The sequence below is a fragment of the Miniopterus schreibersii genome (genome assembly GCF_964146895.1).
Source record: "Miniopterus schreibersii genome assembly, chromosome: 19".
Taxonomy (NCBI): domain Eukaryota; kingdom Metazoa; phylum Chordata; class Mammalia; order Chiroptera; family Miniopteridae; genus Miniopterus; species Miniopterus schreibersii.
The window spans coordinates 31,431-58,294 of NC_138119.1; the positions used below are offsets into that span (position 1 = coordinate 31,431).

General features: G+C 45.6%; 2 protein-coding genes across 15 annotated transcripts; both read right to left on the reverse strand.

Moving 5' to 3' along the window:
* Positions 1–2,401: 2,401 nt before the first annotated feature.
* On the reverse strand, positions 2,402–10,715 carry LOC308548852 (zinc finger protein with KRAB and SCAN domains 4-like). Of its 11 annotated transcripts, XM_081120974.1 has the most exons (8): positions 10,263–10,520; positions 9,626–9,689; positions 9,419–9,527; positions 8,739–9,350; positions 7,495–7,639; positions 5,848–5,978; positions 4,810–4,933; positions 2,402–3,912 (listed from the first exon to the last, which is right to left on the reverse strand). In XM_081120974.1, exons 4-8 carry the CDS (start codon positions 9,156–9,158, stop codon positions 3,050–3,052), a joined length of 1,683 nt encoding a protein of 560 aa, XP_080977100.1. In that variant the 5' UTR covers positions 9,159–9,350; positions 9,419–9,527; positions 9,626–9,689; positions 10,263–10,520; the 3' UTR covers positions 2,402–3,049. The 11 variants fall into 11 exon arrangements, with proteins under 11 accessions (XP_080977100.1, XP_080977106.1, XP_080977102.1 ...); XM_081120980.1 differs by lacking the exons at positions 9,419–9,527; positions 9,626–9,689 and adding an exon at positions 10,683–10,715 and having other exon boundaries at positions 8,739–9,217; positions 10,263–10,310; XM_081120976.1 differs by lacking the exons at positions 9,419–9,527; positions 9,626–9,689 and adding an exon at positions 10,683–10,715 and having other exon boundaries at positions 10,263–10,310.
* Positions 10,716–16,755: 6,040 nt separating this feature from the next.
* ZSCAN26 (zinc finger and SCAN domain containing 26) lies at positions 16,756–26,623 on the reverse strand. 4 transcript variants are annotated; one of them, XM_081121092.1, is made up of 6 exons: positions 25,752–26,010; positions 23,293–24,500; positions 22,141–22,381; positions 20,457–20,948; positions 20,080–20,197; positions 16,756–18,522 (listed from the first exon to the last, which is right to left on the reverse strand). In XM_081121092.1, the coding sequence occupies exons 4-6, from the start codon at positions 20,880–20,882 to the stop codon at positions 17,618–17,620; spliced, it is 1,449 nt and encodes a 482-aa protein (XP_080977218.1). In that variant the 5' UTR covers positions 20,883–20,948; positions 22,141–22,381; positions 23,293–24,500; positions 25,752–26,010; the 3' UTR covers positions 16,756–17,617. The 4 variants fall into 4 exon arrangements, with proteins under 4 accessions (XP_080977218.1, XP_080977217.1, XP_080977219.1 ...); XM_081121091.1 differs by having other exon boundaries at positions 22,141–22,405; XM_081121093.1 differs by lacking the exon at positions 23,293–24,500 and having other exon boundaries at positions 25,752–26,623.
* Positions 26,624–26,864: the final 241 nt, after the last annotated feature.

Consider the following 26,864-nt stretch of genomic DNA (forward strand, 5'->3'; position numbering starts at 1 on the left):
GATGGACACCGAGCCTGTATGGGAGCTGCTGCAGGAATGGGAGCCTACTAGCCACCTGGTGCCTCTCCTCATGGGCCCAGCACTCGTGGGTCTTGGGCAGGCAACTGGGGAACGGGGCAGGTGGGGAGGGAGGGGGTGCCCTGCCCTTCACAGGAGCACAACCAGCACCAGGTCCCTATAACAGCTACTTCTCCACTTCCACTCCCTGCCTGTTCCTCCGGTGTTTTAAATTCTGTTCTTTGGTCCAGAGCACAGGTGTGCTTTTGCCCATGATCCCTTCCTCTGAGATATCAACTGACAAGAGCTTCTTAGTGGCTCAGGATGAAGTCTAGGGTGACAGTTTCCTTACTAGGGAGTGACTAAGCCCCAGACAGGTGCAGAGCCTACTTATGGCCCCACCAACTACCTGCTGTGACTTCAGGCAAAAAATGGACACTTGGTCTCCTCCTCTGTGAGATGGGGATAACCACTCCCTCTCAGATGGCTGTGAGGAGTCAGTGAGGTGGTGCATGCGGCTCCTGCCCAGCATGTGATTGGTACTCACTCTCCCTCCCTCTTCCCTTCTTTGTCCTTGCTTACCTTCTATGGGTCAATAAATCAAAATTTTAGAAAATAGTCTCTTTTTAGCAGAATGAGCTCTCCTCTTGGTGTCCAAATAGCCAAAGTCCCCTAGGTACTAACTCTTGCACCTGTGCTGGCTTCATCCTCAGGACAGTATGAACCACAGCATCCTCTGCTCCTCTGCAAATTCATGGGCTCTGTAAGCTCAAGCCAGCACCACTTACCAGCGTTGTCACTGGTCTCTCTGCTTCCTGTCCCCCTCTCATCCAGTCCAACCTCCACACTGTGAGAGGCTTGATCTTTCTAAGTTAGGAATCTAATCCTGTCACTTCCCATGCATAAGAGGCTATTTCTGAGAAATCACTGAACTCGATCATAACTCAGTTGAGAGTATGATTTTTAAATGATTTTTCTCATCTCAGTGATGTAGAGAAAGTGGTCTGAGCCAAGAAAGCATATACTCTGATAGGAAACATGTGAAATTCATTGTAACTACAAAAGTGTTATTAAATCAACACGGGCATTTTAATATAAATTTCAATATGTAGTATTCTTTCCCCAGTCTTCCATAACAGAGTACCACAAACTGGGTGGTTTCAGACAACACAAATTGTTGGTTTTGCAGTTCTGGAGGCTAGAAGTCCAAAATGAAGGTGTTGGCAGGGCCTCTGACACCTGTGGGGGCTTCTAACTTCTGGTGGCAACTCCTTGGGCTGACCTGCAGCACATCAGTCTCTGCCTCGGTAGCCACACAGCACTGCCCTGCCTGTCTGTACCTTCTGTTTTTCTTCTGAGAACACCAGTTGCATTGGATTGGGGCAGGTCCTAAGTGAGTAGCACCTCATCTTAACTACATCTGCAAAGACTGGTTTCAAGTAAGGTCATGTTATAGTAACAGGGAGTCAAGATTTCAAGATATCTTTTATTTGGGGTGAGGGGACATAATCATGCCTGTCAAATTATGACAATTCTTTATTATAAATGTCTGCTGTGCAGTGGTAAGCCTACAATGCAGGTATTAGTTATATCTTGTTGCAAATCCATAAATGAGGTACACTGTGATCATAAATGCTAAGATTATTACCAATCACGTTTATACTTCTTTCCACTGGAGTGTGGATAACAGACGTCTACAGTAACAGGAAGAACAGACCTCCCTTACTTGGCATGAATATCCAGTGAAGGCTTTTCTCCTACTCACACCTTTGTTATACATTACAAACATAAACATAGATTGCATGATTATAAGACCTAGCACCTAGCACTTGGGAGACAAAATTCTTACACCCTTTTACTTCTCTAGTGAAGGGGTATTCAGGTAATCTAGAGTTCAGATTTCTCTTCCCAGTCTAGAATTTAATGTAAATAGCAATCTCACACATTCTGCAGGTAGCACCACCACCCTCTTAGTCTCAGGGATCAGGAGCAAAAGAAATGATGTCAGCTGGCCTTAGAAACATTTGAGTGTCTGGCTAAGACTATGGTATTTTCTTCCATAACAAAGATTACAGGTATCCAACCACCTTCTGGAAGAAGAAGATGGTCTTGAAGGACCACTATAGAGAGTTCTGGTAAACTGAGACCGGCATATTGATGGGACAGTTAGTGTCTGCCAATGAAACCACCTGACTGCTGGTGTATTCAGAGGTTACCAAGGGTGTGTGGTCATGGAGCTGGAGAAAGGTGTTACGGAATGAAATACAACTGAATCCATAAAATAAATACAGATCCATGTATTAAAATATGCTTTAAAATGTACCAATCTTGGACAGGAAAATCCTCGAAGATGGTTAAGCATGAAATGCAAGGAAAGTAAAAATTGCTACAGACTCAGGCTCTGTTAAAGTTAGTACCAATTCTTTATAAAATGTCAGAGAAACATTAACAAAAGAATGAAATTCTATGGTTGGCACATGTTCACAATTATTTAAAGGTAAATAAACAGTTTAAGGAATTCACACTAGAATTCCTAGTGTCGTTTTTAAAAAGTTTTGGGTTCTTTCGATCACAGTATACAGTCCTCACCTCCATTTTGCCAATCCTATGTGCTTAGCAAAAAATGGACTACAAAAAAAAAAAAAAAAAAAGGACTACATTGACCTCCGAGTCTAGAACCTTAGAGAATTAGACAGAAATGCTGATGGCCTTAGTTAGAAATACCTCAGAATTCTAGACATCAGATCAGAGCCACCAACTCAGGAATGTCATGAAGTGGTGGCTCAGGGGGAGGAGCCAGTCTGGAAGCCCCTGAAGTCCAACAGGTCAGAAGAAACAGTATCAGGTCCTACCTCTTCCAGACAATAATTCAGAGCCTCTTTTCAAACAAGTGTTTTTCCAGTCACCTTCCAGAGTGTGGCAGATCTCTGACACCACCTGATAACCTGTGGCAAATGAAGCCCCAGCCCAAACTCTCTGTGGTCAGCAAGGGCTCCAGGGTGGCTTCAGTTCAACGAGGAAGGAGCACCAACTTTGGCACCTAAGCCATGGGTCACCGGGACAGAATTTTCTTCACAACGTGGCTTCTCTGATGTTGAACAAGGTATGAAGTTCGGGTGAAGCCCTTTCCACATGCATCACACTCATAGGGTTTCTCACCAGTGTGGATTTTCTGGTGTTCAATAAGGCTTCTGTTCCTAGTGAAACTTCTCTCACACTCATTACATTTATAAGACACGGGAGCCTCAACATCCCCCTCCTGGCTCTCTCTCTTCCCGTGACTCTCCCAAGTCTCTCCATGCTCAGCATCCTGAACATTTCTATCTCTATGGACCCTCTGATGTCTCAGGAGATGTGAATTCCGCCTAAAGGCTTTGCCACACACGCTGCACCGGTACGGCTTCTCCCCAGTATGGATTCTGTGATGTTCAAGGAGGCTGCAGCTCTGGCTAAAGGTCTTCCCACAGTCATCACACTCATAGGGCTTCTCCCCAGTGTGTGTTCTGTGGTGCTTAGTAAGGTCTGAGCTGTGACTGAAGACCTTGCTACATTCTTCACAGGCATAGGGCTTCTCCCCAGTGTGGACTCTCTCATGAATAACAAGGGCTGAGCTCGTGATGAAGGACTTGCCGCAGTCTTCACACTCATAGGGCTTCTCCCCAGTATGGATTCTCCTGTGCTTAGTCAGGCCTGAGCTCTGAGCAAAGCTCTTTCCACATTCATGGCAAATGTGCCGCCTCCTCCCAGCGGTGGTCTTCTGCTTTCTTTGTAATCTGCCCTCCAGTTCACTGGCCCCTGCACATGTAGCTATCTTGGCAATGGCTTCACCCAGGTGGCACGGTATCTGCCCAGGCTCCTGTTCCAGGTGCTCCTCAGCTAGAGGCAACTCTTGGATCTTGGTCTGTATTTCACCACCTGAAAGAACAAAGGGCCAACAACTGTCTGTTACACCCTGCGGCGTGGAGGAGAGCTCTGTTGAGTCCCAAGGAGGCAAGAATGACAGAGGTCTATCTACACCATGGATGGGGCTTAAGTACAAGAATGAGGGAGAACAGGCGTGCTGGGGAGTGAGGAGACTTGGGAAAGGAAACGGATGCATCAGAAGAAGGGGCCAGACTGTGAGCATGCAGGGAAGGGGCGAGGACTGCGCTGAGTCTACACGCAGAGGCTCCGAGTTCTAGAGATCGACAGGCAGGGCCTTGCCCCTAGAACTGTATAATAAAGGGCTGGGCAGATGGCAAGCGTAAGAAAGGCAGGTGAAAGGACTTCGGAGCGTTCCATACAAATCAGAGAAAGGACCTCAGAAAAGCACAGTCACCTCCACTCTCATCCCAGGCAGAGGCAAGGTCCCCACACAGAACTGACTTCGGCACTGGGGGATCTGAGTCGGAGCCCCCACTGTGCCAACCATGAGCTATGTGAACTCGGACAAGCCAGGCCATCTGTGAGCCTCTGCACCCTCATCTCTGAGGTCAGGCTCCATCATCGGTCTCTAAGTGGCTCCCAGCTGTCACACACTGGTCCCATGGCCTGTTTCCTGAAGAGACCCCTCAGCTCTCCTACCATCTCAGGTCTAGCCACAAGAAGGGACTCAACACTGACTGATCATCTGCTCTGAGCCAGACCTGACCTGTCTGCTTCATCCCACTTAACCTAAGAGAACGCAAAGCCAGAAGGGTTAAGGAGCTGGTCAGTAACAGGATTTAGAAACAGTGATTCCGAATCCAAACACATGGCTCTAACAGCCTGGAGGTTCTAATGCACAAAGGAAGCCAGGAAACCTTAGGAGAAATCGGTGCCCATCAGTCTTACCCAGGGAGGTCAGAGCGCCACCGTCGTCCTGCCTTTCATCTCCACACACCTTCACCTGAGGTGACTCCACCTCTGAACGTCCAGGGGACACAGGCAGAGCCACATCTTCCATTTTCAGCAACCCCTGAAACAACAGGTAACCCCACCTAGCTCCACTCCCCAGGATCAGTTTCAGGGGTGGGCACATGCAGAGAATGCACATCCCCCTAGAGGGGCCTGTGGAAAAAGGCAAGTGGGCACCCTTTTACCAGCCTAATCCTCACTCTCATCACATGGGTGTCAACAAAATAACCACTAAAGAAGGAAATATTACACACGTTACGAGAAGTCCTTTACTTAATCCTAAACAGTCCAGAAAGTGAAAAGTTTCGGGAAACAAGGGCAAATGCAGTGAAACCCGATCCAGACCTTTCAAGTGCTTTGGGTGGGGTGTGCTCCAGCAAAGTGGGGGTGGGGGCTCACTTATATCAATGCTTTTTAAATACAATGAAATCTAGGTCTGAGGTCAAATAGGTCAGGAAAGACTGGGTAAGAGATTAAAACCCAGTGCAAGTAAAGATTGTTCCAAGTCTACTATTAACCTTTCTACGTGAGGACACACCTTATCTGTGCCTTCAAGTTTAAGTTCCTAGAGAGCAGAGGCCATGACTTTATACTGCTCACTAACAGCACAATTTATGACACTTTAGAAGACAAAACTAAATCATCATGACAAGATCTTCAGTTTGCATTGGCTGAACTGCTCTCGTTGAACAAGAAAATCCCACTGAGGAAGCAGCTGACCAAACAGATGGGGTTAGGAAGATTGGGGTAGCACACACAGCCCCCCAAGCTAGGAGTAAACCAGGAAAATCCTCTTTTAAGTGGCACCAAAATAAAGGCAGACAACAGTAAGCAACCTTGGGATAGATGAGAAAACTCAAACCCCATATGGGCCTGGGGGAGGGGGGGGGTAGGACGTGTGAGGAGAAGGGATGTAACCAGGAGCCCCTCAGCAGGGCTGGGGGCTGGGCTGGGGCAGGAGCGGCTCTAGCTCACCTGGGATTCTGGGGTGTGCCTGGCAGCCACCACTGCGTCTTCTGTGAGGTCCCCTCCCAGGGCAAGCCCAGGAACCTGCAGAGCTGAGGAGAGCTCTGGATGAGATCTACCCTCACAGTCGGCCTCCCTACCTGTGGAGTCCAAGTTCAAACACTGGTTAGTACATTCCTGCCAAGGAGTTTATGCCGTGTGCTCCTTTCCAAAATCCTTGATCCCTCCCAGCTCCAGTCCTAGACCCACAGAGATCTGGTGTGTTCTGTAGATACAGAAAATTGATGGATGCTTGGTAGGAATGACATAATGAAAGCAGCATAGAAACAAAACAAAGCCTTCCATTGTAAGACCCTTTAGCTTGACTTTCTAAGAGAAGGGATAAGAGGATTTTTGTTACTGTTAACATCACTTTAGTAGCTCTTACAGTGCTTTCTGCTTACGTCTAAAAACCTAAGATGAGTCAGATATGGCTTCTCCCCAGAAAGGACAAAATGGGGTGTGCTTATCTACAACTTGCACAGATTTTAGAGAAGGGGAAAGTCAGGTTCACCTATAATGGGTGGGGCCTTGCCAAGGCAACCACGGGCGGGACTCAAAATTCAATAAATCTAGAAGCTTTTTTCATAGCAATTTTAAAGTTTCTAATTCTGTATGGCTTGCAAATGATGTCATAAATATCCAAATGGCCTTGGCAGAAAACAGGTTCTCCACCCCTGACCTATAAGAAATAAACTTAGCAAGGGGCAAAGAACAAGCTAGTTTAGGCTAGAACCTCTGCTGAGAAATAAAGACTGCATGTTGACTTGTCGTGTCCCAGTGTTGTGTGTCTTGGGAACCTGCCTCAGTGTTCCCAGCACATGGGGACCATACAGTAGTTTCCTACTGAGTGATTTTCAATTTGTTCTGATTACAGACCAAGGGTTTGGAAGATGTATACTCTTCTTTTTGCAGCAGTCCTACAATCTCTGGGACATTCTGGCTGGCTTTATAGATCCTGCCTTCTTTTCTTCACAGCATTTACCAATATCTAAAACTGTATTATTCATTTATATGCTATCTTCCTTACTGGAATGTAAGCTCCATTGCAGTGAGAAATCTCTGTCTTACTGAGAACTCTGTCCCTGGTGTCTACTACACTGGCTACCACATAGGGGCCTCCATAAATGCATGCTAAGTGAATGGAGATCACTTTGTTGTTAAATCAATTCTTGCCCTGGTCCATGTGGCTCAGTTGGTTGGAACGTCACCCCATTGCACCAAAAGTTCACCAGTTCGATTCCTGGTCGGGGCACATGCCCAGGTTGGGGGTTTGGTGCCTGGTCAGGGTGCTTAGTGGGAGGCAACCAGTGTTTCTTTCTCACATCAGTTTCTCTCTCTCTCCCTCTCCCTGAAATCAATTTTTTAAAAAACATATTTAAAAAAATCAATTCTTTCCAAACACAAATTTTAATAGTCTTATTTACTATGTCCAGATTTGGCTAGGAAAGCTTTCCACTATTGTTTGAAATTTCCCTTTTAGTCTCAGTCTCAAATTAAAATAGATATGTGATGGGCATATAAAAAAACACAGTCAACAGATCTGTCTTTTAGCTGACCCTAAGTGAAACTGGATGAAGATGGCAGAATTCCTACTGCCCAAAAGATAATCCTCACCTCTGTCTGGTAAGGGCTGGGATCCCACAGATTCATGCTTGAGCAGAACTTTCATCCGCTGGAACTGGGTACTTCGTGACCTCTGAGCTGGTGTCAACACTGCTATCTTGCAACAGAGCATTTGCCCCTGGTCACCACTTGGGACCTAAAAGTCATTCATTTATCCATCAAACATTTCCATCATGCTCTCTGTGTGCTAGTACTTTCTCTTTTCCAGGCACTATTTCTATGAGCTTTACAAATATTAACTCAATACAGACAACAATTCTATGAGCTAGTACTATTATCATCTTTACATTTGTAATGGGGAAACTGAAGTACAGAGTTTATGTAACTTGGCCAAGGTCACTCAGCTAATCCATGTCAATGCAGGATGGGAGCTCAGGCAGAATGACACCAGAGCCCATGCTCTTGGCCAGTGCTCTGTGCTTCCTCATTACATACATTTGTGCGTTTATGAAAACTCTTTGGGAATCGGGGCTAAGTTCTCAGAGAACACTGATATCTTTTCTTCTATGAAAAATGAGGATAATTTCCAGTTTACAGGTTTTGGGGGAGCAGTAAATAAGCTTCCCCCCAAACATTTATACTTAAGTTAGTGGATACTAACTTACTTTCTCAGGAGCAGCTCAGAATTCCCCACATCCTCTATCAAGAATGAAGAGCCTGAAGATGAGTGACTTGAAATGATTTTTCACTGTTACAGCACTAGGGGGCACTCCCTCCCAGATATTCCATGAGTGCAAATAGGAAAAAAATATACTTTTATTTTTATTAGTCTCTAAAAGAGATTTAGCATTGGCTTCAAGCCAAGTGGAATAAGCACACCCGGGAACCTGTCTGCTATAGAAATTGCTCGTCTTCACATCATGTTACAACCAGGTAAACAGTGTCAAAGTAACTCATGCTTGTAACCCTTTGAAATGACCAGTTATTAGGCCTGTCCCTAGAAATTACGATTTAGCGCATTAATTTTTAAAAGCGCATCTATAACTTTGTCACAAATTTGTTTCATGCCCTGCTAACTGTATTTCAATATAATCGAGCTCTTTTGTAATCCTTTATACTTTTATTTTAAGAATATTATTATGAGAAGGGGTCCAGGGACTTCACCTACTGCCAAGGAGGTTCCTGGTCCACAGAGAGACTGTGAACTCTGGGTCCTAAAGGAAATGCCCCACCTCGGCTCGTGAGGTTTCAGGAGGAAACAGGCCAGGCTCTGAGACACCGAACCTGCTCTCTACCTGCGGCGCGGGCTCCTCCAGCGGCCTCTGCAGATACTCCAACAGCACCACGGCCTCCTCCCCGCTCTGCGGGTGCAGCTCCCGCACCCGGGCCTGCAGCCCCGCGGGCAGGATGCTCAGGAACTGCTCCAGCACCAGCAGCTCCAGCATCTGCTCCTTGCTGTGCGTCTCGGGCCGCAGCCACAGCCGGCAGAGCTCGCGGAGCCGGCTCAGCGCCCGGCGGGGCCCCCGGGCCTCGGGGTAGCGGAACCCGCGGAAGCGCTGGCGGGACTGTTCCAAACCGGGGGTACGGGTCCCCCTCCAGTTGGCCTCCGCAAAGGCAGAGGCCTCCTGGTCCTCCACCTTTATGACATGAAGCCCTATCCGGTCCTCGGCCGATGGGGTGTCCAGGGCCACGCTCTCCCCGGACTCTCCCGCCATCCTGGGCCCTGGCAGCACTCGGGCCTCCCTGCAGCTGGAGCTGCTTCCTCAGCAGATTCCTGGAGGGGAAGGTCGCTATCAGCCAGTGGAACGGGCAGTGGCCCATTACGCATACTCAGGAGCCCGAGCGCATCGCCGGGAGCAGCTGCGAAGACTTCGGACCCAAGTTCAGGGGCCTCTGCTTCCAAGGATCTGCAGGGCAAACAGCACTTCAGCTCTGAGCCCAACTGACCGTCCCCTCCTCTGAACAGCCTTTTCACCTGCTTAGGCGGAATGAACTGTCTCCTCCCATGACACCTCCTATCTTCCTGGCAATAGAGTAAGACAGCTCATGGAAAGGGTGTGCTCAAGCGCTCAGTGAACTTCATACTAAAAAATGAAACAACAGCACCTGTGCACCCTCGTTCTCTACTTAAAACTCTGCCCTGCTGGGCTGAGCTTCTTGAAAACAGCTGTCTTTAGCTTACCCGAGAAGTCTTTTGTTCCCCAGGTCCTGACACACATAAAAACGCAGAATAAGTTTGTTGTTGTCTACATGAAAGGAAGAATGAATGTGGCAGCATCAGGTGAAGAGCCGTCTCTGTAAGGACCTCGCATGAGTTAGTGGGTCCAGGAAATGGAGGAAGGGAGAGGGTAGTGGAGACCACGGTTCACAAGTCACAACTCCCTCTGTCATTAGCCATGACCAGAAGCCATGGGACCTGGGCCTGCCCTGGAATTTCAGGGACGGGGAGCGCGGGGATTCCTCTGAACCAGATGGGGTTAGATTTTAAACCCTAAGTGACAAAATCTACTTGACTGGGGTCAAGTGTCAGTAAGCCCCTCTTCACGCTGTAAAACTACGAAATGTAAAGTTGGTAGAGGTTAGTAGGGTGAAAACAATCCCAAGACTATACCTTTCAGAGCTTTTGTTCTTATTCTAACCTTCTGCAGTTCTGAGGATGACAGTGTGGGCGGGATGGAATTTAGGAAACTGAGAGACCCTAGAAAATACTTCCTCCTAATGAGTTGCCACAACAGATCTGGGGCAATGCCACGTGAACGAATAGTGCAAAAATCAGTGTGTCAGTCTCTAGATCCAAGTACCAGCGAGCAAGTACTGACCTTGTTTCCAGGAGCAAAAACGCAACGGCTCCCATCGTCCACGCTTGTCTGTGGGTGTGACCCAAGAATCCCGTCTCCTAAGGCCATGAGGCAGCGACCCAGACGCGCAGGAATGGCCCTACACAAGGGGCACCTGTCCTGGGCCCCACGCTGGGACTCCTGACACCACTCCGAGGGCATCTGACGCCCTTCCAGCCCCTGGGCCTCGGCCAGGGGTCTCCCTCCTCGGAGACCCGGCAGGGCGGCTGAGGGAGGTGCCTCCACCCACCCGCACCCACCCGCACCCACCCGCACACCTCTACCGAGGACAGAACCCCCCACCCCCACCCCGGGACGAAACAGCGGCGGGACGGCGGGAGGACAGCCACGAAAGGACACTTTAGCCCGCACCCAGACCTCCCGCACTCACAACAGACTGACCAAGTGTCTGAAACTCCCGAACCGCCGCGGGGCGGGCTCAGCGGCCACTTCCGGCCTCTCTGGCCGCCGCCGCCAGACACTCTGTGGTTCACGAGCTCCCCGCCCCGCGCCCGTTACAGAGGCTTTAAAAAACGACTTTTCCAGCTGTAATCAATGGAGAAATGCCAGGTGTAGGTCTCCGCCTAGAGTTTGCCACATGTGCGAATAGAAGGTAGTGGAAATAATTTAAATTACATTTTCTAGTGTAGCCAGAAAGAAACCCTGGAAAAATACATAAGAAAATGAGTGAGTACCCATGAGGGGTGGATGTTAGAAACCGAGTAGAAAAGGCGGCCAAGGATGCGAGGAAGAGTGTACTTTTCACTGTTTTCATCATATTTTTTTAATTTAGAGCTGATCCTATTACCTAGTTAAAACATTATTTACACAGAAAATCCAAGATCATCTAACACTCAAATTACGGTGATCAATAAGAGAGGGTAGCAAAGTTGTACAATTTTTAAAATTTTATACTCACAAATATATTTCCCATTACAAGCACAAATGTGTTTATTTTTTTCACATGTCTTTGCTGATTCCAGAGAGGAGGGGAGAGGGGAGAGGGGAGAGGGGAGAGGAACATCAGTGACGAGAGTCACTGATCGGCTTCCTCCTGCCGCCCCCTCCTGGGGATGGAGCCCGCGCCCCGGGCAGGCGCCCTGCGGGAAATGGAACTGCTGTCTCTTAGAGCATAGCTCGATGCTTAACCGCTGAGCCACTCTGGCCCGGCTACAAGCACGGATTTAAAATTGTAATTTTTAAAAGACAACAATTACAGCGCCAAAGGAATATATAAGATACCCTAATGGAAACAGTATAAAAGTTAATTTATTAAGGATAGATCATAGAGACGTATACCATGTCTGTAAATAGAAGAACTCAATGTCATAAAGATGTCATTCCTTCCCAAATTAATATACAAATTCAATGAAAAGCCCATCAAAAGACAAGAATGTATTCTGTAGAACTTAACTAGCTGATTCTAAATTCATATGGAATAATGAAAGAGTGAAGATGACCCAAGGAATTTTTTGAGCAAATGGAGATGCAGAAACTTTCTCATCTTCTATATGGGTTTATTATAAATGTATAATACTTAAGACAGTGTTGTACTGGAGCAATTAGACACAAATAAACCAATAGAACAGAAGTGAGAACTGAGAAACAAATATGCACTTATGGGTATTTGACATGTGAGGAATGTGGCATTACAAATGAGTGAGGAAAGAAGGAGCTACTTAACAAGTAGTACTGTGGTATCTGAATACCAAAGTGGAAAAATTAAAAAATAATTGGATCCCTGCATAAAAATCAACTCCAGTAAGATTAGAGACAGTAAACCCTGGTTGGATAGCTCAGTTGGTTACAGCGTTATCCCAGTATGGCAAGGTTGGGGTTTGATCTCCCATCAGGGAACATACAGGAAGCAACCAAGGAATGCATAAATAAGTGGAACAACAAAATGATGCTTCTCTCTCCTCTCTCTCTCTTTCTCTCTCTGTCAAAAATCAATAAATTTTTAAAAATTAAAATTAAAAACAGTAAAAAAGCAAAACTTTAGGACTTTAAAAAGAAAATTTAGGTTAATTTCTTTATGACCTCATGTAACACAAGATTTGTTTTAAATGCACAAACATACAAACTGTAAAGAAAAAAATTAAATTAAATTTGACCGCATTCAAAATTAAAACTATATTAAAAAGACACCAGAAAGTAACTGTAAAAGACAAGCAAAACACTGGGAGAAGATATTTGCAGCATCTGTAATTAACAAAGAATCAATCAGTACACAGAATGTATAATGAACATGTTTTAAAAATTAAAAACAAAATCTAGCAACCAAACAGGGGAAAAAGTCCAAAAAAAGAAAAAAAAATGTCCAGGCAATCCATAAACATAAGCAAATATGCTGAATCATTAGTAATTAAGGAACTGCCAATTTTAAGCCATTTCATACCCACACTTGAGCAATAACATTTGTAAAAAAAAAAAATTGTAACTCTCAGTTTATGAGTATAAATTGGTACGTTCATCTTAACAAGCAATTTCAAAATATAAAGTTAAAAATTAGATACACATTGTCCCAGCAGCTTCCAAGTATTTATCCTGTAAGAGCTCTACTACATAAACGAGAATGTTCATTGAGTGACTACTCTAGGCCAGTTTTAGGTGCCCAGGATACAACAGTGGCAAGTAAAAGGGCAGATTCCTGACCCCAGAGAGCTAATATTCCAGTGGGGAGTGACAAAAATAATAAGCAGAATAAATACATAAGGTAGAATGGTAGTTGATGAACACTATGATTTTTTAAAAAAAATATAAGGTAAAATCGGGGTACAGAGATCAGAAGTCCTGACATGGAAGGGGCTAGCTGAAGTATCGAATAGGAAAGTTGGTGTCAGTCACATTAAGGAGGTGACATTTTAACTAAGACCTGAAAGAGATGAAGTTAGCCCTGTGCATATCTGAAGAACAGTGTTTCTGGTGGAGGAAACAACAAGGAAACCAGAATGCACAGTCCCGCCGGGTTAGCTTGTGTTTCCAAATGCGTTCGCCCTGGGATCCCCAAGGGTTTAAGCCACCGAGAAGCGACAGCCTCCGAGGGGCCTAGAGAGTACAGAGCCCTCCGAGCAGGGCCCCGACTGGCCTCCGCACGCAAATGTGCTTCCGGCCTTTGTGGCTCCTGGTGGTCAGGGTGCCGCCGCCCCGCCGCCGCGGTCCCGGAGCTCTGTGGGACCTGACCGGGAGTCTCGGGCCGCGCCACCGGCCGCACTGCGCTTGGGAAGGGAACGGGCGGGGCGGGGCCTCTTTGTGAGGGACGGGGCCTCCTTGAGGGGCGGGGCCTCCTTGGGGGCGGGGCCTCTTGTGAGGGGCGGGGCCTCCTGGGCGGGCACTGCCCGCCCCCACCTTCCCGGCCGCGGGGGCGGCTCCCGACAGGCCCGGCACTTTGATTTAACTGTGCTCACGTTATGCAGTTTGTCACATGTTTTTCTCCAAATACTTCAGAATAAATGACAAGCATCAGGACTTGTCACCTCTAGTTAGGAAAGTGCATCTGCAAAAATGAAGGACATTTCACGTAGGAAACACGTCCGCAGGGTCATCCCCACACCGACGACGCCTGGACGGTTCCCGGCCGCGGCCGGCGCGGTTCAGACCCAGCTCGCCCCCGACCGTCCTGTAGCTTTGTTGTGCAACTAGTTTGTACCAACTAGGATCCATTTAAGACCCTTCGTGGATGTGGTTAAGTCCCTTAATTTAAAACAGCCCCTTCCTCTCCGTCTCCGCGCCCCAGTGCACCTGGCCCCTGGACAGTCCAGGGCCTGCCTGTTTTCTCCTGGCATTTAAGTTGTACCTCTGTTTCCTTGCCATTAAAATTGGTTATCCTTTGGGAATTATTTTACAAAGGTGGTTTATGACTTCCCTGATCTCTCTTTTGTTGTTACTAATGAGCCAAAGAATAAGAAAAAGGCTCTTTTATGCTCTTTGTCAATGTAAGAAACATCCAAACCTTACTTTGACAGTTAGCATTGTGCTTCAGGTAGAAATGTGCAACGTCTCCGAAAATCCAAGAGGTCTACAAAGGCACCTGGGTTACCTGCTCTGTGTAGCTGCCAGGCACTGTTCCCGGGGGCACCAGTCACACAGCTCACCCAACAGCACAGTTTTTCTTACTCTCTCACCCCATGTTCAGGAATGACTGGATTCGCTTTCGCGACACCTCTCCTGCACGCATCATACAGTTTCCCTATGGACTGCTGGCCCACCTGAGAGACCTCCTCGCCATCCGAGAAACAGCTTCTCTCACTGGCAGGCTCTATGCCAACAGCATTGGAGCACAGACTGATAGTGCCATCACCATGTCAATGACACACAACTATCATGTTCTTCCACTTGGATATTTAAATATCCCTTCTTTGTCTTTTTCATATGTTCTGTATTCGTAAGGGGACATTTTTCAGTCCTGTTCTCATGGATTGCTCATTGCCCTCACACCTTTCTTCTTTAAGGCTGACACTAACTTTACACTTGTACAGAAACCATGGAAACACAGGTGATAAGGATGCTGACCTTGCTCTAAAATAAGATCAGCAAAATTCATCACTAGATTTCCACCTACACCAAGATCAAGATCCTTATCTGCCACCACAGTGAATTCCTGATGGGGCTCAAACCAAGCCAGATAACCTTGTGTGGTTGTACCACACCAAATTTTATAGCCAACTAACAGGTTTCCCATTCAGGAATTGGTTATATACGTAAGTTCATCTGCACCCGAGGATATTTTTTCCATTGATTTTTTTTAGAGACAGTGGAAGGGGGTGGAGAGAGAGAGAGAGAAACATCAAAGTGAGAGAGACACATCGATTAGTTGCCTCCTGCATGAACCCTGACTGGGGCTGGGGATCAAACCTGCAACCCAGGTACATGCCCTTGACCAGGAATTGAACCCAAGACCCTCTGGTGAGCAGGCCAATGCTTTAACCACTGAACCAGGCCACCCAAGGCAAGAATGTATTTATTTAATTCTTCATACTTGGAATCTTTTCATTGTCATTGTTTTTTTATTTTTATTTACTTACTTTAAAAAATACATCTTTATTGATTTCAGAAAGGAGGGAGAGAGAGAGAGAAAGAGAGAGAGAGAACCATCAATGATAAGAGAGTCCTCATTGATTGGCTGCCTCCTGCACGCCCCCAAATGGGGATCAAACCCACTACCTGGGCATGTGCCCTGACCAGGAATTGAACCAATCTCCTTGATTCTAGGTCAATGCTCAACTGCTGATGCTGAGCCACACCTGGCTGGCAGTCACTGTTTTTTAAAAAAAATAATATTTATTCATGTTCAGAGAGAGAGAGGAAGGGAGAGGGAGAGAGTAGAGACATCAATCCATTGGCTGCCTCCTGCACACTCACACTCGGGAATCAAGCCCACAGCCTGGGCATGTGCCCTGACTGGGAATTGAACTAACAACCTTTTGGTGCACAGGACAACGCCCAACCAAATGAAGCACACTGGCAAGGGCCATTGCTCTTTAATGAAAAGAAAGATATTCTATGTTCTTTCCTTCTTAAACTAAACAGAAACATAGGTTTAAACTATGACATAGAGCTAAATGTTTAGGTACTGACCTCAGCACAGTCCTCAAAACACGTAGGGGGGAATCCCTGATGTCAACTTAATTTCACTAATAAAAGAATAAAAGATACACAGCTTTGTGGCTACCTAAGCAGTGGGTATGACTGACTTCCTATGAAATTCTTATTTCTCAAAAACTTATAGGGGCTCCTACAGATTTGGCCCTCCTTCCACTGGCCAGCTCGCATCAGTCAGCTCAGAGTGGGAAGGAACGGGAAGTGGATCAGACTGCTCAGTGCCTATCTGGCATTCATGCCCCCTTTGTTCTTAGTAACAGAAGCCTAACTTTCTGCTGGACACTGCAGCCAAGAATAAGACACTTTCCAACCTCCCCTCCCTAAGTTTTGGCCTATGACATAGTGCTGAAGTGACCTGATGGAAGGCTGCTCACAGGGAGCTGACTGAATTGGCAGGAGTTTCTTTTTGCCCTTCTGCCTTTTGTGCACATTTTGCATGTGATGGCTGGAGCTTGAGCAGACACTGAGGATCATGTGATGATTGTAAGGACCATGGCGTGCACCAGGATGGTGGTACTGAAAAGCAGAAGACAGGGTCCCCAGTGACGTCACTGAACCACCTTACCTGTCCTGGACTGCTCATCTACAGCCTCTCTTATTTAGGAGAAAAACAGACTTTTATTAAGTCACTCCTACTCTTTTTGTTTTTAAACCATCCGCAGCTGAACCAAATCCTTAACAATCCACAATGCTTCACTAATCTTCCCATTCCCATGGCAGACTGTGAAGCCTTTTCCAGAGAGCAGAACCCCGAGCAGCTACTATCACTAAGCAAATGATGTTCACCACCCAGGTGATGGGTCTGGAAGTGGAGTCTCCTAAGCTTAATATTCATCATGACGATGACATTTTTGTATTCACAATATAAAAATCATGATCTACAAGCTGACTTTATTATTTGACTTTCAAAGAATTCCAGAACAAGCAACATTTTTAAATTGCAGCATCAGTATTTAAAAAATATCCAACTTCTTCCCTCAGACATTTACTGAATCGTGTCTATGCGGCAGTCACTATACTGGCACTGGAGATATCAAGTAAGATAGCTGCTGCTTGAATTAATTCATCATGGTTCATTCAAATGACTTATGAATCTCTTCTCTAGTCTGAATAAAACCTTAATTTCTAACTTGAATCAATGAGGTACTGTGGTTGGGGTGGGAAATGGTAAAATTAGATGATCTTTGTTTTTCCAAAATGCCTCTGCTGGTTGGGGGTGGGAGGAGTGGAGATTAGTAAAGCCAGTGGGGGCAAACCGTCACCATTAGCCTGCACTTTAAGACACCTTTCAGTGTGGTTTATTTCCAAGCATCATTAGTTTATCTTACAGGAGTTCGTTGCTGTAGCATATGCAGAAATATCAACCTACTCTTGTTCTGCTTGAGCCTGTAAATCTGTGGATACTTAATTGGCTGCTGACTTCAAAGCCCTCACTCAGTCATGAGGCTCTTGACTACATGGAGATGCATCATCAAGACGTTACCATGTTAAAGCCTCTGAAAAGTCCTGTAGTCAAGAATGCTGTTCAACTCTGATCCCCCAGTACCATATAGGGCCAAGTTATCGTGGAACAAATTGACTTCATGGAAAACAAAGTAGAAAGAGTGGGGGCAGATAGTCTCCAAGTTGTCCCCACAAATTCTGATGCCAGAATTGGATAGAGCGACTCTTTCTAAAGTGCAGCTTGGTTTGCTTGTTAATGTACTGTCTCTGATGTTCCTTAAGGAGAGGACACCTCAGCAAGCCAGTTTGTCTTTGTGGTGATATCTCTGATGTTGAAAAAGACCTGACCTCTGCCTGAAGGCTTCTCCACATTCATTACACTCATAGGATTTTTCTTCATTGTGGATTCGCACATGCTGAGCAAGGTGTGAGTTTAGTCGGAAGGCTTTCTGGCATATATTACACTTGAAAGGTTTTTCTCCAGTGTGAATCCTGTGATGTCGAATAAGGTCTGAGGTTAAACGGAAGGCCTTCCCACACTCATGACACTGGTGGCTTCTGGAGTGGCTGTGGATCCTCTGGTGGTGGGTGAGGAGCAGGGCCTGACTGAAGGTTTTTCCACACTCCTTGCACTCACGGGGCTCCTCCTGACTGTGAATTCTCTGGTGTCGATTAAGGTGAGAGCTGCGCCGAAAGTTCTTTCCACAGAGGATACATAGAAAAGGTTTCTCTCCAGTATGGATTCTGAGATGTTCCAAAAGGCCTGTGTTCTGGCTAAACACTTTCCCACACTCCTTGCACTGATAAGGCTTCTCACCAAGATGGATTTTCTGATGTCTGACAAGGTGTGAACTTCTCTGAAAGGCTTTCCCACACTCGTGACACTGATGACCTTTCTCTCTAGAGTGGATTTTCTGATGTCCAGGAGGAAGGAAACTTTGATGCCCCTCAGATTCACAGAGCTTCCCTGCAGTATGCATACCTTCATGTTTAACCAGGTCTGAGTGCTGGATAAAGCCCTCCCCACATTCTGAGCAGTTATAGTTGGTCCTCTCTTTGGGGTTGGCCTGCTGCCTTTCCAAACGAGAGCCCTCATAATGAGCATCTGCCAGCTCAGACACTTTCCCAGATGATTTCACTCCTCCACAAAGGTCTATCTCTACAACCGGCGTCCCATTCTCAATTATTGTCTCTTCACCTGAAACATTAAATATATGCCATCAACTACTTGGTTTTTGGTCGTTGGTGAAAAAAATCTGCAATTAGGAGGAAAATTTTTAAATCAAGTCATATATGCAAGTGGAGATGTTATGGATGTTTGAGTGTGTGTAGAATACATATGGAATGATACAGAAGAAATTGTGAACAGTGGCTGCCTTTGTGGAAGGAAGGGGGTTGTGGTAGAATGTGATTTATTCTCATGGTTTGAATTTTATCATATCACTCACACACACACACACACACGCACACACACACAAGCTAGCTACTGTCTTAAAGGGAATGGCTATATATTCTTGAAAATGGCTTGACACATGTAAAATTAAAAAGCTAGGTCAAGTGAAGATCCTGGGCCCAATAAGAAAGCGATGACATTGTAACTGAAAATGAAAAAATGTAGACATGGTGCCCATTTTATCACTGACCAGCTGTGTAACAGCAGAAATGTAAATTAAACCTCAAACCTCTAGAAAAAGCATCCAAAATTGAAAAAGTAGGTAGGTGGTAAAGGAAGGCTTTAGAATCAACACCAACCATTCAACAAATAGGCATTTAGTGAGGGCCTACTTTAGGCCAAGGACTGTAACAGACTCAGGAAACAAAGCAAAGGCCCTGCCCTTTTGCCTGGCAAGATAAAAAGAGACATTAACCAGCAACTATAATACAATGTAATCACTTCTGTAATAGGAGAACACCTGGTGGGGAACCTGGACTCTGGGGACTCAGGGAAGGACAGGGAAAGTGCTGTCTAAGGTCCTGATGGAAAAGTGGGAATTACTCAGTGAGAGTGAGGAAGACAGAAGAGGCTCAGAGAGCTACGGGCGGGACAGAGGGTGACACACTGTCCCACTCTGCCTGGGGACAGGTTTTTTCCCCAGGACATGGAACTGTCAGTGTTAAAGCCCAAGCAAAGCGAAACAAGTTGGTTATGGTAGTGGACATGAGGCTGCGAGGTCAGCAGATTCCAGAATATGACATGTGAGGCCTTTGTTAATGGCTATTAGAAGACACTGAAAGTAGTGGTTTTTCTATTTTTTACTCTATTATAAAATTTTTCAAACATCGCAGAAAAGGTTGAAAGAATAACATTACTCAGCTAACTGAATGGTTTTCTTCTTTTTTTTCTTTTAATCCTCACGTGAGGATATTTTTTCCATTGCTTTTCAGAGAGAGTGAAAGGGAGGGAGAGGTAAAGGGGGAGAGAGAGAGAGGGAGAAACACAGATGTGAGAGAGACACATCAATCAATTGCCTCCAGCATGCACCCAGACCAGGGCCACTCAGTCCGCAGCCCGATGCTCTAACCACTGTGCAAAACGGGCCAGGGTAAATCTTCTGTATCTTGATTGTGGTGGTGATTAGATGACTGTAATTACTTCATGTTTGTGAAACTCACTGAACTGAATGCTTACAAAGAGTGGATTTACAGTATATAAACTATACCTCAATAAACCTGACCAACAACAAAAACAAAAAACAAAATGCCAACGGGGCTGAGCACGCCTCTTACACGCAAGCAGACACAGTCTGTTTCTTACCCTGTTCTGTTTCAGGCTTCGGAACTGCACTCTCAGGTGGGACCTGCAGGGTCTGCACTGCATTCAGAGCCACTGTCTCTTCCACATGCATGCTCCGTTTCTTTGCCTGTTCTAGGTCCTAGGAACAATTGGGTATAAGTGGGTATAGGAGAAAACTGCCATTCAGAAAAAAACGCTCCAATATTAGGAAAGAGAGCAAAGAAAAACCCCAGAGGGGCAAATAAAAGCATTTAGTTTCCTCCCAGCAGAGAAAAGGTAAAACCTATAGCAATGAACATCCAAATCAAAAAGAAACTGAAACAGAACTCAGCAATTCTCATCCCACTGCTCAGCTCACGTCTGCCTCTCTGGCTGAGGCCATCTCAGTCACATCTTACCTTTTCTAACTGTCGTCCTGTTTCTTGGAGCTCCAGCTGCAAATCCTCCACTACAACCACGGCCTCCTCCCCACTCTTCGGGTGCTGCTCGCGCACCTGGGCCTGTAGCTCCTCGGGCAGGATGCTCAGGAACTGTTCAAGGACCAGCAGCTCCAGCATCTGCTCCTTGCTGTGCATCTCAGGCCGCAGCCACAGCCGGCAGAGCTCGCGGAGCCGGTTCAGCGCCTCTCGAGGTCCTGTGGTCTCTTCATACCGCAACTGCCTGAACTGCCTGCACAGAGGCTCCTGTCCAAGGCCTGTGCCATTTCCTGGCCACTTGAATCCCTGTTCCCAAGCAGGGTGGTCATCCTTCTTCACAGCCAGAAGCCTCTCCTTCTTCAAATTCAGAGGAGGCCAGGCAGGAGCGCCCACCAATGCTGTTGCCATCCCCAGCTGCAAACTGCTCTCTCTGTTTTGGAGAACTTTCTTTTGACTATCTCCTCAGGGACACCCCTGGAAATGTATAACCAGAATCACAGACACAGTACTAGCAGTAGCAACAATGACACCAGCAATAGCACTACTCCTTTGTTAGGTGTGTACACCTCTAATAATTACTATCCACTCTGTTCTCTGAAAAAACAACACATTCCTAGAAAAGGAACACATACAAAATGAGAAACCTCTGTTTAACGGACTGCCAGCTAATGTAGCAGGAATAACACATTTGAAAGATTTCCATGTGGTAGCTCTAAATGAAAGAACCGGTTCAATCAAGAACCACAAATAGGCAGTACCACTGGGTGAAAGGAGTCAGGATGCATTCTCGGTCTTACCACTTATTAATTCATTAAAAAGGGAAAAATGGCGATATCACAACCTTAATTCAGTGATAAAATCTAGCAAAACCAACAGTAAGACAACTGACCTTGTGCTTTTCCACCTGTATAGCATTTTTATTAAAAATGATTTAACGTGGATCTAATAATGAGGAAACTTTCAGATAAATCCAGCACTCCGCCATCTACAACAGCCATGGACCCTTCAAAACAATCAATGCCACAAAAATAACAAGGTGTGGGGAAGGTATTATTCTAGATTAGAACAACACAGCAAAAAGCAATGTGTGAAACTGGCTCAAGTTAAAAAAGATATAAATATTATGTTTTGAACAATTCAGAAATCTAAATATGAAGTATAGACAAACTACAGCCCAGCACACCAAAGGAGACCAAAGTCTGGTTTTGTGCAAAAGGCTTTTCTGGAATTTAGCTACACCCAGTTGTTCAGGTTCTGTTACAAATGCACCTGCACAACACTGACAGGACCGAGTGGCTTCCACAGAGATCGCCTCACCTGCAAAGCTGAAAACATTTACTACCTGGCCATTTACAGAAAAAGTTTATAGATCCCAAAAGAGAATTTTCTCAGGTGGGATAAATGCACTGTGGCCACGAGAATATTCTTATTCTCAGGAGATGGCACTGAAACTTATTTTCAAGTGTTTCAGGAGGAGAGTGTGCACTGTGGGGAGAGAGCACGCAGCAGTTCCCAATGCTGCCGCACAAGGGTTACAGCATTGACTGTAGATTTGCAAATTCTCAAAATGTTGAGGGGAAAAGACACAAAATAAATAAAACTGCTTATATGTTCATTAAAGCCCATCTCAGAATTAACTAAAAGGACATCAATACTCATAACTCACCTCACTTACTAATTGTCTACTCTGAGCCAGACTCTTAGCTGCCAGGAATACAGAGACAGACACAGCTCCTGGCCTCTAGAGCTTGCTGCTGCTGAAGAGGTCTCAGTGAGTGAGCAGTCGCAGCGCAGTTCCTTCAGTGCCACGGTGAAGGGATGCACAGGGTGTTGGCAGGACACAGTGGTGAGGCACTATTCCCAGTTGTGGGTGAGGAAAGGCTTCCTGGAGGCAAGTTCTTCTGGGTCTTCAAAGACAAATAAAAGTAAAGCTGACAAGAAAAGAAAGAGGCTTTTTCAGACAGAGCAAAGGCTGAGCATAGAGCTGTTGGGGAAAGCCTGGTAAATTCAGGGTAATGAAGAAGTCAGTTGTAGCTGGAACCCTGGTAAACTCTTAGCACATGGAAGAGAGATGAGAAGGAACAGCTGGAGAGGCTGAGAAGAACAAAGACAAGAGCACCCAGAAGGCCAAGGAGACTATTTCTGTGAATGATCCAATCCAGCCCTGTCACGTGCAAGCAGTGTGACTTGGGACAAGTTACTTATCCTCTTGGAGACTTAAGTTTACTCATTTGTAAGATGAAGATAATACCTAATTCACAGAGGTGTTTTGAGGTAAATGAGACAATAATTGTAAAGAATACAAATTCATTGATTTATAATTGGAATTATAAAATGGCAGTGCTGGAGGGAAGGGCAGGAAGAGATTAACCAAAGAACTTATATGGTTATATGCATAACCCATAGACACAGACAACAATGTGGTAGAGGCCTGGGCAGGGGGGAGGCGGGGAGAGTGTGGGGGGGGCAATGGGGAGAAAAATGGGGACATCTGTAATACTATGAACAATAAAGATAAATAAAAATAAAACGCAGTGCCCAAGAGTGTGAAACGCTATAGGAAGGTGCACTAATTGAATATCTGACATATGCACTTAATTAAAAAAAAAAACACAGAGGTCACTGACTTCTGCGAAGGCAATGTAGGTAGGTTAGGGTCAACAGTCAGCCAGCCTGCCAAGGGAAAATGAGAACATGAAAAGAATGAGCAAAAATCACTTTTTCAAAAAATAAGACATTGAATGGAAGGAGAAAAATAGGGGAGAAGCTAGGAAGCAGTAATGTAGAGGACAGGTATGTCTGTAACTTAATTACTAACTTGATCCAATGATTTCCTTGTTGTCCGGCCCAGATATCTCAAGAGAGCCACACCTGTACCTTCTTCTGGCCATCTGGTACCTGGATGCCTTACAGAAGCCTCTCAAACTCACATGTCACCATCATCCTCTGTTGGTATGTGGGGACTTAGCATTCTTGATTTTGAGTTCTCTTGAGTGACTCAGAAGATCAGTGGAGTAGCATGTGCTGACAGCTGATACTTGCCTTTGAATCAATATGCGTGGGCGGGGTTTGCGGCTCACTCAATTAGTGGCTGTGCCTGGCTAAGCTCCAAACACAGCTTGATGTTATATATTTCCTGATGTATACATGGGAACACTCCCAGCTGGTGTATACTTTTCTTTGTCAAAAATGGACTTAAAATTTAAAAAGCCAAATCCTGCCCGGCTGGGCGTGGCTCAGCGGTTGAGCATCAACCTAGGATCCAGGAGATCAGGGTTCAATTCCCAGTCAGGGCACATGCTCGGGTTGCGGGCTAAGCAGCCGATCAGTGACTCTCTCATCATTGATGTTTCTCTCTCTCTCTTTACCCCTCCTTGCCTCTCTCTGAAATCAATTAAGATATGTTTAAAATAAATAAGTAAATAAAAATAAAAAGCCAAATCCTACTCTTAATGGAAGTGAAAAAGTCCAAGAAAGTGATGAATGATTGTTGTCTAGAAATAAAGGTATTGCAATGGTTAATTTTATCTAACAATTTGACTGGACCATGGGGTGCCCAAATATTTGGTCAAACATTACTATGGGTGTTTCTGAATGAGATTAATATTTAAACCCATAGACTAACTGAGGCAGACTGCCCTCCATAACATGGGTGACCTTCATCCGATCAAGTGAAGGTCTGAATGACACAAAAAGGCTGACTCTCCTCCATACAGAAGAGAATTCCTCCCACCTAACGGGCTTCAAACTGGAAAATCAGCTTTCTTCCTGCATTTTGACTTGACTAGAAACACTGGCTCTTCCTGGGTCTTGAACCTGCTGGCCTTCCGACTGTAACTACACCGTTGAATCTCCTGGTTCTCAGGCCAGGAACTAAATCATTGGCTCTCCTTGAATCTCCAGCTTGCCAACTCACTCTGCTGATCTTGGGACTTGCCAGCCTCCATAACTGCGTGAGCCAATTCCTTTAAATCTTCATCTATGTGTATCTATATGTCACTTATTGGTTCTGTTTCTCTGGAGAACCTTGAGTAAAAAAGATATTTAGTGTGGAATATTGAATTAGTGGTGGCTCATTTCTATGATGTGATTACATCTATCAAACCCAATACATAATAAGTATTTCTTAAAACTGTCCCTTCCAGCCTCCTTTCACATCTCATGTATCAGGTCAATCAAGCTCTGTTGAGTCCACCTAACTCTCTCTCAGACCATCCCCTTCTCTCCGTCCTCTCTGCCACCATCTTCTCCTACCCAGGCTACTGCAACTGGTTGTCTGACTTGCCACGCTAGCTTCTCACTGCAGTCAGTGATCTTTCTAAAGAGGAAATCTGGTTATGTCTTTGATGTGCATATTGCATTTAATGGCTCATCATTATGTTCTGGATCAAGTTCAAAACATCCAACAACAGGATTTAAAATTTTCTTATGATCTAATGAACTTTCAAACTTGCAATACTCTTTCCTGCTCCTGGGTCCTTCCACATCTCACTCCTCTGCCTGGAACATCTTCAGCCTTCCAATTTTCTTCTCATTAATGCCCCTTCACTTTTCATGTCTCAGCATAATAAAACAATAAGCCTGAACAACTGTTCTCTGTGCTTTACATGCAGTAATGAAACCCTATCAAGAAGATACTATTAAAGAGAAGGGAACTGAGACAGAGAGAGTTAAATAACATATTCAAGGTCCCAAAGCTGAACCTCAGATCTTTCCATCAACATCTCTTGTAGCCACAGGCCAAAAACCTGTTACTCTCACAACCCACATCTGATCCAACAGCAAACCCTTTTGGCTCTACCTTCAAAGTGGATCATTAATCTGGCCACTACTAATCACTTCTACAATACTAGTCCAGGATATCCTTATCTCCTACCTGAATTACTTGCCATAGTCTCCTAACTTTTCAGTTCCCCTGATTCCATTCTTGTCCCTCTACAGGCTATTCTCATCATAAGTTCCCAGCTATAGATGCTTTAAAATATAAGTCAGATGTTTTTCCTCTGCTCAAAACATTCCAAAAACTTTTCCCACCAAGAAACGCCCAAATTCCTTACACAACACAATGCCTCCCCGCACCCCCAATCTATCGTCCTCTACAAACCTCACCCTGTTCACTCTGGTCTCCCTGCTCCTCCTCGAATGTGTCAACCAAGATCCCGCTTCAGAGCCTCTGCACTGGCTATTCCCTCTGCCTAGAAAGCTTGTGATCCCCAAAAGCGACGCAGATCTTCTCAGCTACTTCAGGTTTCCGCTCAATTGCCTTCTAAGGCTTACCTTAACACCTGCGAACTCGCGCTCCCTGCATGGAAGGCTGCAGCCGACGCCGGCGTCCGGGGAACGACGTCCACAGCTCCGCCGCCTGCAGGCCCAGGACGCCGTCGGCGCGCTCCCTCCGTCGCGAAGGCTTCTCAGCGCCCGGAGGGACCGAGCCGCTCTCCCGCCGGGGCCAGCCCAGCGCGCCCAGGACCCGCCCGCGGCACCGAGCGCTCGCCACGACAGTCTGCGCCCCGCGGGCGTCGGCGCCCGCCCAGCGCGCGCTGCTCTCTGCTCTAATGCCGCTCTAGGAACGCGGAGGACCGCAGCTCGATGGTGTCCTGCGTCCGCCAAGGGCTCTGGGGCTAGCTCCTGGGACGCACTTGTTGACGCGACCTTAGGTGTTTTTTCACTTTTAAGCCGAATTTTATTTCATTCATATAAAATCAAGCCAACTCAGTTTACTGTTATCACAAACAGCTGGCATTTCCACTTTGCTCACTCACATTATTAAAACACAGGCACATGGTTTACCATTTCTCCCCAATTTAAATAAAAGCCATCAAACCCAGTGGTAAAATTAAGTGTCAAAGTATTTTGGAGATTGAATTGTTCTAACTCCTTTTATTAACTCTCTTGAAACAAAGTGATCTTCAAATTCTAATTTTCAAATCTCTCTTAAGGCAGATTTACTGGCCAGTTTCCTAATAGCAACATTAAACAGCAAGTTAAGCATAATGACAGCACGAAATAGTCATGAGAACATTGCTGTAGGGATTACACTTATAATTTGTTGTACTGTGTGTATTCTGTCTTTTTGAAAAAGAAACTCATCAATCTTACCAGGGCTTACTTAGAAGCCGTAGTTTCTTAGCTGCATCTTTTTCCCAAGTGAGGACAAATATATTTAATTGTATGGCTAGCGTTAGGGAATCTTTTTAGGCTGTAAAGGGCAATATGATCAAGTGTTTTCCCAGAAAAAGCAATTCAAAACTCAAATAAAAAGGGGGGGGGGGATATCTGCATGGTATGTAATAAAGGGATAACTTATTTATTATTGGCAAGTTATTAGGACCAGTAAGAAAAGATCAGCAACCAAGTAGGAAAATGGGCAAGGGTTATAATGTGGGTAGT

Coding starts and splice junctions, on each gene's coding strand:
- LOC308548852 (XM_081120979.1), bottom strand. CDS start 9,158: ATGGCGGGAGAGTCCGGGGAGAGCGTGGCCCTGGACACCCCATCGGCC. Junction 7,640..8,738: donor TGGAGGAGCCCGCGCCGCAG/GTAGAGAGCAGG, acceptor AATGACTTTTAG/GTCCCAAGTGGTGACCAGGG. Junction 4,934..5,847: donor GGCACACCCCAGAATCCCAG/GTGAGCTAGAGC, acceptor CTGTTGTTTCAG/GGGTTGCTGAAAATGGAAGA.
- ZSCAN26 (XM_081121093.1), bottom strand. CDS start 20,882: ATGGCAACAGCATTGGTGGGCGCTCCTGCCTGGCCTCCTCTGAATTTG. Junction 20,198..20,456: donor CAGGACGACAGTTAGAAAAG/GTAAGATGTGAC, acceptor AATTGTTCCTAG/GACCTAGAACAGGCAAAGAA. Junction 18,523..20,079: donor GAAGCCTGAAACAGAACAGG/GTAAGAAACAGA, acceptor TTAATGTTTCAG/GTGAAGAGACAATAATTGAG.